Genomic DNA, 13,073 nt, shown 5'->3' with positions numbered 1-13,073 from the left:
GAGGTTCCTTATGGGCTTCATAAAAAATGATTAAGTACTGCACACATTATAGAGAAGAGATTCATTAAATCTTTGTTTAAATATGTTATTTTTCTGCAGAAATTCCATCAACTCCACAATTTTTCCCAGTAATCAAATATATATTTATATTGTTATTTTTTATATCATGGGAGAGCTGTAATGCTTCAAGTTATCCCAAATAAAATGTTATTACCCAACTGTATAATAAAGTTCTGAATAATAAAATTGGTATATTAGCCAAGAAGAAGCAGATTACGACAATATATGTATAATTATAAAGTTATTATCTTCATATTTGTGTTTTCCTGGGAGAAGTAAGTGGGAATCCACACTTAAACTTCTCCTGAGAAAAATAGTATAATAAATATTGCAGTGATTCATACATCTGTTTATAATGTTTTTTGTATAATGTAAGATTCTTTGGAATTAATTTTATTATACACAGACTTTTTCTAATGAATTATAAAGTAAATGCATGTTGGCATTGTCTGCACAATATAGTGGATATATTTCTTTGCTGGAGGAGGTACCCACAGGTAAAAGAATACTGCAAGTATCCACATTTGTGGATTTGCTTACTGCTAAGAAAAGGTATACTATTTAATCCTGAGATTGTTATGACATATTAGGATGATTTTCTTATAAAGGAAAGATGTCAAATTGCATTGGCAGTTATGGTTAATAAAAGACTGGAAAGCTGCATCTTTTTTTTAGAACTAAACATGAGTAATTGGTGGTGTTTGTATTATAAACATGTTAAATGTCAGTGGGACTATAAGGCTGTGATTTTTATATCCTGTTTTTCATTTTATTTTTCCTTATTTTCCTGTCAAAACACGGCTTTGTTTTCTTTACTTTTCTTTTTTTATGTGGTGGTTTACTTAACTCTGTTCATTGGTATATTTGATGACATGTGGATTTGGTATATTTTTCTTAATTTTATCCAAATTAAAGACAAAACAAAAATAAATAAATGACAAAGCATCCTGATGGAAAGCTATTGCTCCGTCATTCTGTACTTTATAGATCTTTGTTTCTGTCTTGCAGCTTATATGCACGTACTAATAACTGTCACCTGTTATATAATGAAACTGTAGCCCTCTTGCAACAACTGGAAAATGCTGGTATGTGTGTTGTCCATGCATAATATGGCTCAGCATCTGAGTCTGCATTTGACAAGACACTCTTACATGGATGGTTCAGAACATTCATCATTTCTACTTGAATCATTGGGACAGTGCTTGGAGGAAATGGAAGTGGGGAGGAAGGAGAGGAAGAGGTGGCACCCCAGGAGGTGCAGACAGTGGAGGTGGTGGAACTGTAACCGCTGGAAGGGTTGGAGGAGGAGGTGGGGGTGGAAGGGGATGGACAGGGGACAGTTACATTTTCTAACAAATAGGAGCATTGGCACCAAATCAGTGGCTTTACTGACAGGCATCTGTTGTAGAGATGAGCTTAACTCATTCCCTTCAGTTACAGGTCTTTTGAGTGTGTACCTTTAACTCCCAGTGGGTGTGGCTTAATCTTTTAAAAAAAATGAAGTCATCACCTTACAGTTCTAACAAATACTTATTGACAGAGTTCAGATATCAGTACAGTTGTGTTTGCCATCATGTATGCTTCAAGATAAAATATTCTGATACGTTGTATGTAGCATGGTTTTGGAATTATTAATGCAAATATGAACAAGCAATATTTGCCGCCTTGAGATGCAGTAGGAGGTAACTGCAGATATGCCTGGAGGTGCACTCGGCTGTAATTTAGCTATGTAAAGCGGATTAGACCCAGGTTCCCACTTAACACAGATTGACATATGTTCTTGTTGTCTGTTCCCTTCCCAGATGTTCAAAAACCTCTTGGATGCTTTCAGTAAACATTAACTTTTAGTCTTGAGAAAAAGGTGCATTTAGGTACATTAAATAATCTAAATTGTGCACTTTTACTTTAATATACTGAAATACTGGGATTGCTGGGAAGGCCACAACTTGTATAACTGTTTACTTCCCACAGTTACAAAATTCATTTATTTTCACAAGTGCTTGCTAACATCCTGTTAAACGTTAATTACATTGTACCTTGCAGAATTTAGTCAGAACACAGTGTTCACACAACTCATGATTAGTTGCCAGCACTTGCAATCTGTCCATCTCCAGTCAAAAGCATGCAATGGAAAAAGATAGTAATTTTACAAATGCAAGAAAGAACTACCATTTTTCATGCCTTTCATCATTTACTTTTGTTTTTAAACCTATTTTGTTAAAGAATGTCTTTAGCCTAAATTGTCATTAGTCTAGATATCTACCTCTGTAAAAAGAGAGTGTTATTATCTTTTAATTTTGCAATATGATTAGTAAACTTTTAAAACTATAGGAGAACTGAACTATAGGAGAACTGATGCAGCTATGTGCTGCTAAAATTACTGTGTTGTGCATAAAAGTCAGTAATTCTTAAATATTTTATATATTCTGGCATATCTGGAATATTATTTGTGTTCTTGCGCTAAGTATATAATTGTCAAAGTATGCAACTGTTCTTGCACAAAAGTATACAATTGTCAAAGTTACTCTGTCTGTGTGTACGTATCTGTGGAGCTTTTCTCCCTGGGCCTCCACTGAAAATGGACCAAAATCCAGTCAGACTCTCTCGGTTAACAAATGTAAACTAAATAAATAAATAAAATCCCATAGCAACCCAAGATCACCGCATTTTATTAACTTTAACTCTCTTCATCCCAGGCTTTCTTATATCTTGTTACTTTGTAAAGCCTCAGGACATTACAGCAAAGAAAAGTACTTTCTTTCTTTAATATCACTCTTATCATATAACTAATAACTTCCCCACCTCACATTTAAAATACACCTGACTGCTTACTATACAGAGCTTTTGTACAGTACAACATAGTTTACATCAGGAATAGTTTGTACCGATATTAAGATTATCAGAAACTGTTTTGCTTACAGTTACTTCTTCAATCCATTCAGTGGACTTCTAAACACTAATGCCATAAAGTGGAGTTGATGCTTTATAGTTTTTCTGTCAGGTTAACACGGTCAACAGATTTTCAGCGTTTGTCAGCCATTTCTTGCAGATCCACAGTTTGCATGTCTAAGCTATTAACTTCTAATGGGAATGATGCTGTACAGTTCAGCTATTTATTCACTTAGTGAAAAAAAAGGAGAAGCCCAGTTATAAAGTATAGGAGTAAACACACCAAGGCAAATGTCCAGAAAAAATGTAAACTCCTAATACTGCTAAAACCACACTGAAGGAGCAAAAAAACAACTGTAAAATCCAGTATAAATCCACTGCTCTTTATTGTAGGTAAGCGCTTTCACAACCAGCCCTGGTTGCTTCCTCGGACCAAATATTACAAAAAAAGTCATCCCAAACTTTAAAAGCCTTGAATCTTGTGTTACATGACTATGACCAATTAGTTAATTAAATGAGTTAAAAGAACAAGTACATTCAAAATGCAAATACACTCAAAAAGCACAAAATTTCATTCAAGGCAATATATAAAAAAAAACAGCATATAATATAAAAAAAATACAAAAAACATGCATAAAAATACTACATACACGCGCACACACACACATATATATATATATATGTATATATATATATATATATATATATATATATATATATATATATATATATATATATATATATATATATATATATATATATATATAAAAATAACCTGCTATACTATCTAACATACTAATACTACCCTATCTGTAAATTACTAATGAAACAGCTTCCTTCCTAATATTCAAAAATGTTGTATGTATAAAGAAAAAACATCTAACGTATACTGTATTATATTATATGTTGTCTAAACATGGTCTAACTATAAAAATGGTGGTATAACCCCATCTATAAATCACAAAATTAAATGGCGTTCTTCCTATCTTTCAACACGGGTTTTAGAGATGTATAATCATTCAGCCCAGGTAGCTTTATTCACTTATTGCTGGTTGTCTTATGATTCTCTTGGTCTCCAAACAATGGTCTATGATTCAAGTTCATGGTACTCTTGATTCTTTTAGTCAGCTTCTGTTTTGTTTCTGTTGGTCATACAATTTTCTTTGGAACAATGAAAAAGGTTCTACTGGCAACATCTCAGTATGGGCTTTTTGATTGTCAGAAGATTGAGAAGCAGAGTCTTCTTTAGCTTGCTGACCCCATTCCTTGTTGGGTAAACCTTTTTCTTCATAGCCTGTTCTACATGCATTTTAAGTCTCTCAATTGCCTTTAGGTATCCCATGTGTACCAGGATAAACTTGCATGTCACTTGTCTGGTGTACAGAAAATAATTTTCGGCAAACGCTCGGGTATCCTTAATTTTTAATTCTCAGTTTTGTCAGGAGCTGCTCTTCCTGCTGGTATGACTGTTCACCTTTACTAATACAGGGATCTGTTACTTTCATATGTCCAGATTTGGAACATGCACTTGCTGCGGCCTATCAATTAACAAATTCTGCTGTGGAGCACCAATCCAGTTGCTTATTTGTACTTTCATAATGTTAATGAAGTATTTGCTATTTCCAGGTACAGCAAAAAATGTTGAGTTAGAAGACAGCATGCAATGAAAACCTATTTTTAGTACAGTTCACCTTGAAACTCCTTGTGTGTTCAGACAGTACTTCCATCATTTCATTCTGTGATTCCTGTAGTTTTATCAAGTCATCTAAGTAGCTCTTTAAAACTGTAATTTTTTGTTGTCTTTTGACATTTGACTTCCTGTATGCCACTGGTGCCTCATCTCTGAGTACATTTGATTTGTTTTCCTCTATAATACACAAAGACATCTTCTGTACTAAAGCTGCAACTTGAACAACAACTTATTTAACAGCTATATGGGTCTTGTTGTTCTTTTTGGTATGTTTTCACTTGCATACTCCAAATTTCTTCATTGCAGGTATCCAGGCAATGTAATTACTAGCCAGGAATAAAATTTTACTCACATAGGTAACATTTACTGTCTTTTTAAAACACATTCTCAGTTTTCCCCACTAGGAGAGCACTAATCAACTTCTTACTCAGTATGCAGCTGTCTTAGTCATCAGTTTGGGACCTATGTTGGTTGCTTTCTTGGAGATAGTTTTCCTCTAGAAAAGCAACTGTATTTCCATTACGATTGCACTTGCCAGTAATCTGCTTGAACAAAATTCTGTCAGGAGAGTTTACAGCACACTGAACAGATTCTTGACAACTCTGAGTAGTAGCCTGTGTGATTCCTGCCTCTTAATGAAGCCAGTTCCCTTTCACCCTCTCTTTTCTGTTCTGGTGTCTGTCTACTGCTCTCCCAATTCACTCATACTTAATCGTTTCAAATCAGACTCTACCTTTGCATGTCATTGTCTTGAAAGCTGAGTTCATGGAAACGTCATTGAAGAACTAATGAATGTAGCTTGTGCAGCTGTAAGCCATTTGGCCCGGTTGTTATATTTCCTGAAAACAGCAGAGTCTTCAGAATGAGCCAGGGGCCAGAGAATGTATCAGTTTATATAATCAGTAGTAAATAACATTATAGTTTTTAGAACCCTGAAATGACAGGGTTGAGACATGCATTTGCAGCTAAAAAGCGCTGTAGAATTCAGTGGCGCTTCATTTAAAATGTATCATTTATTTCAAGATAAAACAAATGTAGTTCTTTTACTTGGAGGTTAACAAGAAAAGCATCTAGTCTTGTGAGGTACAAGCTTAATATACCAAGTGAATGTTTAGTGGAAGTGAAGAGTATATTTAGGGGATAAGACCTGGTGGATACAGTATCTTAGAAGTTATTGACAGAAGTTTGTCCAGGAGATTACATCAAAAAATATTTTAAAGTGGTTGAATGTTTGAAGATTAAGAAGGCAAAATGGCTGTGCAGGTGGTACAAGTGGACGAGGAAAGACGAAGAGCAAAATGTAATGGAGATAGGACAAATATGTCAAATGGAATGCAAAGTCTTAGAATACAGCAAGGAGAAATAAGGAATTTTTAAATGAACAGTGCGAACAATTGGAAAAATACATTGGACTGTAAAAGCCAAGATCTGTTCAAGAAAATTGGTAATATTAAAGGAATTGCAAAGGTAGAAATGAGCATGATAAAAGACAGATATGGGAGGGATCTAAAAGAAGCAGAATATATTAAGATTAAGGTAGCAGCAATATACAGAAAACTTTAAAAGGAGGACTGTAACATCAGTAATACATGTTTTCTAATCCAGAGCCAGACATATTGAAGAGGAACGTTAAATGGGTGCTAGGAAGCCTTGCTTGCAGGAAGTGATGCATTTCTAGCTGAATTGCTTCAAATCCTGCAAAGTGATGCTTTTATAGTACTGCTTGAAATTTGGCAGCCGCTTTGGAAAATAACAGTGGCCAGTAGACTGGAAACTGTTAATTTATATTCAAATCCTAAAAAATGGGCAGTGCTAAAGAATGCTCTTATTTTTGAACATTTGTACTTATTTCACATTTTTGGAAGTTAATGATCAAGATCCTGTAGGCTACAGTTCAGCAGTATATCCACAGAGAACTGATAGATGTACCTGTTGGTTTTAAAAGGGGCAGAGGTACCAGAGATCAAATTACCAAAATCTGCTGGAAAACTGAGAAAGTAAGGACAGTTCATATTTTTTGGTCCAGCTTTATTAATTACACTAAGGCCTTTGACTGTGTAAACTGTGGCAAATTGTTAGCAAATTTGGATCTACCAGGTCACCATATTTCCCCTTTGAGGAATTTGTATGCAGATTAAGAAGCACTAATCAGAATTTAATATGGAATAAATGACTGGTTTAAAATTGAGAAAGGAGTGTAACAAGGCTGTATATTGTCACCCTACTTAATTATGTTGCTGTGATGAATATGTTCAAAGTGCTGGACTAGATGCTGGAATCAAAATTACTCAGAGAAACAGTAACCGTCTCAGCAATGCAGATGATACCACTCTGGTGGATGAAAGTAGGAAAGACTTGAAAATCCTGTTGATGAAGGTAAAAATAGCACAAAAGCTGGCTTGTTACACATCATAAAAAAATTTCTGCACATGGTAATTGCAGCCATGAAATTAAAAGCCACATACCTTTTGAAAGGAAGGTTATGGCAAATCTGAATTTGATTTTTAAGACCAAATATATCACATTGCCAACTAAAGGCCATATAGTTAGAGCTATCATTTTCCCATTAATAACATATGGTTGTGAGAGCTGGGACTAGGCTGTGCACTGGAAAATTGATGCTTTAGAACTGTGGAGGTGGAGAAGATGTTTGGGAATTCTGTGAGCTACAAGAATATCAAATGAGTCAGTATTTAATAACTCCAGATTGTTCACTGCAAAGCCTGATAGTAAAATATGAGCTCAAATATTTTGGACACATAGTGGAAAGAAAATTTACTTTCAGAGATAGTGATCCAGGGGAATATTGATTGGAAAATAAGGAGAAGTGGCAAAGATTAAGGTGGAAAGACAGTACTTCTGAAGTATTGAATTTGCATTTCCTAGAACTTAGAGGGCATTATTCATAGACAGCCCTGAGGTCACAAAAAAGTCTGCTTCACCTATAACACCCAACACCTTAATATTGTCTGTGCAAGAAAACACAACAAAGATGTCTTCTGCATTACTTATGTCCTATGATGTACACTATGCAGTACCTGAAACTTATTCATGACTGTTCTGTAGTTGACATACATTTCTGGATTACATGTAATTCAGACATGCAGGTCTACTGCACTCAACGTAACCCTGCCATTTTTTTATTGGAATCTTAACATGCGGAGTCTGGATGTCCTCCCTGTGTTTGTGTGGGTTTTCTCCCACATTCCAAAGACATGCAGTAGGTGGGTTGGACACACTAAAACTGGCCATAGATGCGAGTGTGCGGGAGTGTGAGGTGTGGAAGAACTACCGCGGCAGGGCAAGCCACCCGGCGGTGTAAACCTAGGCTCTAGATGACTCATTGTTGACGTGACACCTTGGCCCTATGTGCAAAAATGGGAAAAAGGGGGTTGTGGATGGATGGATTGAACTTTAATCACTTTAGACTGTTACTGGTATCCTTTGTAAAAGTAAAGACAATCTAACTACAATAGACTCCCTCTTATCCAGTCTCACTGGGACCGGACCTTAGGCTGGCTAAAGAAATAGCTGGTTAATCAGAAAAAGCATGCAAAATAGCATTTATAGGTTATAAATCAGCTAGAATAAAATGATTTGTGTTGGTATGCATTTTTCTAATGAATACGAAGTCTAAAACTTAAATGTCTGCCATTATTTAGCCCAGAGGAGGCAGAAATATTCTTCTCTGTTGTCTTTTGCTAGGGCTACAGCAGAAACTTGATGGCAGGTTAAAGAGAGGCCGGATAAGAGGGAAGTCTAATGTACTGCATGATTTGCTTTATTTGTTGAGCCTTAAGGCAGTGTGGGAGTTAATATTTACTTTATATGTGCTCCATTCTGGGAGCTATTTGAATTTTAAAGCAGTATTTATCTGTTGGCTGGCCAGCTGAATTGTTTTGATGCAGTCAGAACAAGCTGTTTTCCTCAAACATTGACGCCTCACTCATACTATGGGGAAGGAAGTCTATACTTAGTTTTGAATAATGGTAAATATGTGTACATTCCCAAGATGTAGAAGGATGTGCATTGATCTGAAGGTAAATTCTAGAACATGAAAATAGTAAGAAAAGGAAGAAGAAAAATGTTAACTTTTTGTGACCTGCTGCAAGGAATGCTGTCAAACTTCTATTGTGACAAGTTTGTACATAACTGCAAATAATGAAAAATGTACAAGGTCAGTGCAATACCTTACTTTGATATTTTGCATTGTAAAAAGTTCAGATATAATTGCCCAGAATAATGCATAAACCATCATTCTATATTTAATCACAGCAAATAATTGCACATTCTGTTTTTCCATATAGCTTATTCCACCATTTAAACCCCAGGTGACATCAGAAACTGACACACGATATTTTGACGATGAGTTCACAGAGCAGATGATAACAGTAACACCTCCTAAAAGATGTAAGTACTGCTTTGGTTATTTCAGTCAGCAATTATATTATTTATAAATGTAATGTGTAACTTGTTTGTCAGGATAAATGTTGGGCAAATACATGGAGACTGACCTCAGCAAATACTACTTAGAACTCCTTTATTTTGTTATTATTCAACAGTAAGCCATGGCAAATGCTTTGATGTATATTCTGACTAATTCCATTTAATTTGAATGTCAAATGATCAAATGTTAAAAGACAAATATACTAATAGGAAAAAAAGGAAAACAATGGTGGTGTGTATATGGGAGGTCAGAGTTGTTGTAGGAAACAACCAGAGGTTATTTCAAACCCTAGGGGGGGGGCCTGTCCTCTCTTCCTAACTCTGTAATTCATGTTTTAGACGTACTACTTGCGAATCCTAGTTTATGAAGAATTGATTCAGATGAAGTTGGAATAGGGGACAACATTTGAGGAAAGTCCATCTCTTAATAATAGCCTGTTAAGAAAATACACATTTTATGCATTTTTTCAAAAAGATCCATAGTCTGAAAGAGTGGGTAGGAGGCTTGAGGTTTTTTTTTTTTTTCCCAAATGAACAAGATGGCATACAAAAGTTTTAATTCATGTTTAAACCACCCTTGCTTCTCATACAATTACTAGCATGTGTAGTTCAGGTGTAAGCTATTGCATACTAGGGTGTAATCTTGTCAGTGTGGGATTTTCAGATCTTTTGAAATTCCCTCAGATGAGTGCACCATTAAAAGGATACAGATTAGGTCCCCTACCTCACTATGGTCACATCTCCAGCACATAGAGAGATCCCCCAAGTGCATGGATGTAGTGCTAAATGGAACATAGGAAAATCAATTAAGACATTTGTGGAATAAATATTTATATACAGAACTTAGTGGCATAGCTTGAGGAATGCAATACAAGTTTTCCCATACTTTTTAGTAACTGGGATGGACAGTATTTCTTCCTGTCTTCTTTAGAAAAGAAGAATTTGGTCATGGATGGATTCCTGATGAGCTTTAGGTGTAACTATAATTTTATCTTTTTGGTCAATGGTAAACTTTTTAATTATCCAGGTATTGGTGATATACCTCAAATAAAAATAGCTATAGAAGATGCATTAAGGCCTTAAGGCTTTGAAATGGCTTGAACTGCCTCACCACTTAATTACATATTATCTTCACACACAGTATTATTCTCAAAGCCGATGACTGCCCTGCTTTCACTACTGTTTTCCATTCCTGTCACCCTATTAGACTGTTTCAGTCTAATGAACATCATGTTTTCATCATGTGTAAACCCCACAAATCCTGTGGAAGTATCTACTCGTACTTTGTTGCTAAAAAATGGAACTGTATCTCTCTGCAAATTGGATCTACCTCTAACCTCTCCAGCTTCAAACTGCTACTAAAAGACTAGATAAATAAAACCTGGCACTGCTTTTGCACTACCCCAGGCTGAACTAGACCCTCCCGCCTTCCACCACCAGCATACTTTGACTATGTTCAGAGAGAGAGAGAGAAGTAGTAAAATCTATATCTGATTATGTCTTTTCTGTTCATTCCTCAATGGATGGTTCTCTGATGTAATCTCTGTTCCTGCTCTGGCCATTTCTAAGTTTTGGATTTGGTGCTCAGACTACTTCTACTACCCATAATTCCTGTGAGAAGAGCAAGCCACTGCAGATCTTGTTTGCCACTTGACAAGCTACAGTGGATCTTGGTGCTTTTTTCAGATAGAATAGTTGGTCTATTATAGCTAAGTAAACTTTACCCCTGTATTTTCATATTCTCTTTATAAATGTGTGTATGTGTATATATATATATATATATATATATATATATATATATATATATATATATATATATATAATAAGATCAAGAGACCAATCTTCACATCAACATCCTGGAGATGACAACTATCCTAGCATTTCAGGAATTGCAGGACTGCTTGCCTCTAGGACTGATTTCCATCCATGCAGACAAAATGACAGTAGTTTGGTACATCAACAAGCAGAGGGGAACCAGGCCTTACCCCCCCCTCTACTGGGAAGCTGTAAAGGTATGGCAATGAGTGATAGCTTTGCATTGCTTCATGACAGCAATGTACATCCCTAGGAAGGCTGGCTCATAACGCCTATTCTACTGAATTTTGAAAGGTCTCTCAACCCACATGGGGCAAACCTTGCTAAGACCTCTTCATATTCCCAATGAACACTAAATGCAGCAATTAATTTACTGTGATTCCTCTAAAGGGGCAGACTTTGAGGGATTCTCTAATCAGACAGTAGCCAACTGGGCTCCTTTATGCCTTCCCCCTCTTACACTGATGTCCAGGTTTCTACAGAAAGCAATAAGATACAAAGCAACAGTAATTCTCATTGTTCCAATCTGTTCATGCAAATCTGGTTTTCCATTCTCAGGCCTCATATCAGGTAGCTGCCCTGGCTCTCAGATACCATGAAGGGTGTCCTATTCTATCCTTTTGAGTCACCTCACCTGGACCTCCTCAACCTCAAACTAACTGGTTTCTCTAGTTCCATTAATAGCATGAAACCCTTCACTGTCTCAAGAAGTAGTTCTTATTCTTTTCATCTTCCAAAAGGCTTCAACTTGGAGTTTACAAAAACAAATTGACATGGTTTACTGCTTGGGCAGATACTTGGAGGATATAATTCCTGTCCCAGAGACTTCCCATGCTTTGGAACAAGATCTCAGTCTACATTAGGCAGAGCTCCTAGCTAACACTCTTCAAAAGAAACTTTGACGAGTGGATAGGAAACAGAAAGTTTACCTCTGGGATCACTTCAGTGTCTCTGCTGGACAGAGGCACAGGGAACTAATCTAAGAGGGTGGCGAAAGCCAACACATTCTGGCTAGGCTTATAAATGCCTTCGGGCAGATAGCCTAGTACCAACCTATGAACCTATATATATATATATATATATATATATATATATATATATATATATATAATACACACACATATGTATATTACCCCTCCCCCTTTTGACTTTCTACTTATATTTTTTCCACTTGTATTACAACAGAAGATTTATCTTATTTTCTAATTTAATTTTTCTGCTATAATTATAAACCAAAACCAAAAAGTTATAAATAGACTTAACTTTATTCCTTTTATAGTTTTTTTTGCTTTCTGTGGTAATCAGGATGTCGGATAAGCCATCTGGCTTTTAAAATGTGTATTGCTGTGTATTCCAAATTCTATTGTGCATGAAAAATGCATTTATCATTTAGGGCCTTCTGATTTAAAAGTGGCATGCTCAGTTTGTGAAGCCTTTGGGCAAAGAGCCATAGTGGAGAGAAGGAATAAACTTTGAATACTCTCCTACAGCCATCCCCAGGAGCCTTAGGGAAGTCAGTGGCTGCTGCTACTTCCCCTTCTTTCCTCCTCCTCCTCCTCAATGAAGGCAGATAAAACCAAAGAAAAACAAAAGAAGACAGAAGATATGTCAAAAGTTTCTAAGAAGAGCTCTCCAGATCCGATGCCCTTGTCTACTCTGGCTCCATCAGCAAATATGTAGGAAAGACTTGCAGGAAATTAAAGAGTAAAATATACACACACGTGTGTGAAATGTAAAATGCTCTGTATAGGCATGTACAAGAATTCGAAACCCACAAGTTTAGTTTTGTAGTTGTTGAAAAAATTAGTAACGATGTCTGGGCCGTTGTTATAGAGGAGCATTTGAACAAAAGTGAATTGAAATGGCAACTTAGGTTCAATGCTGTGAATTCCCCAGGGCTTAATGGCTCAGTTTCTATTAATTCTGTTGTAAAGCTTAAATATTTTGATGTTTAAAATACTAGGTACATAGCATTGTTTGTTACTTTAACTACCAATTTAATAATCATTACTTTTTTAATTCAGGCAATTTTTTATTGGCTGATTTGAATCATGTGATTTTATTTATTTGTTATTTATGATGGTGGTTGTAAAATATTGTTAGTTCTGATGACATTCCTTGTAATGGCAGGAACGAAGAGCTTAACTTTGTACATTAAAGTGTTTACAACTTT

General features: G+C 35.8%; 1 protein-coding gene across 1 annotated transcript in view; it reads left to right on the top strand.

Annotated features, from left to right (window-relative positions):
• The window catches only part of AKT2 (AKT serine/threonine kinase 2), a 1,641,635-nt gene that overhangs the window by 1,264,641 nt on the left and 363,921 nt on the right, over nucleotides 1-13,073 (top strand). Inside the window, exon 11 of the mRNA XM_044062375.1 lies at nucleotides 8,947-9,049. Within this exon, the coding sequence (XP_043918310.1) occupies nucleotides 8,947-9,049 (103 nt within the window). The remainder of the gene's footprint in view (nucleotides 1-8,946; nucleotides 9,050-13,073) is intronic.

Source organism: Protopterus annectens, chromosome 1.part0 (genome assembly GCF_019279795.1).
Source record: "Protopterus annectens isolate FY-2018-M chromosome 1.part0, PAN1.0, whole genome shotgun sequence".
NCBI classification, from domain to species: domain Eukaryota; kingdom Metazoa; phylum Chordata; order Ceratodontiformes; family Protopteridae; genus Protopterus; species Protopterus annectens.
Note: the sequence above shows the minus strand (reverse complement) of the source record. Positions and strands in the feature narration are given on the sequence as shown.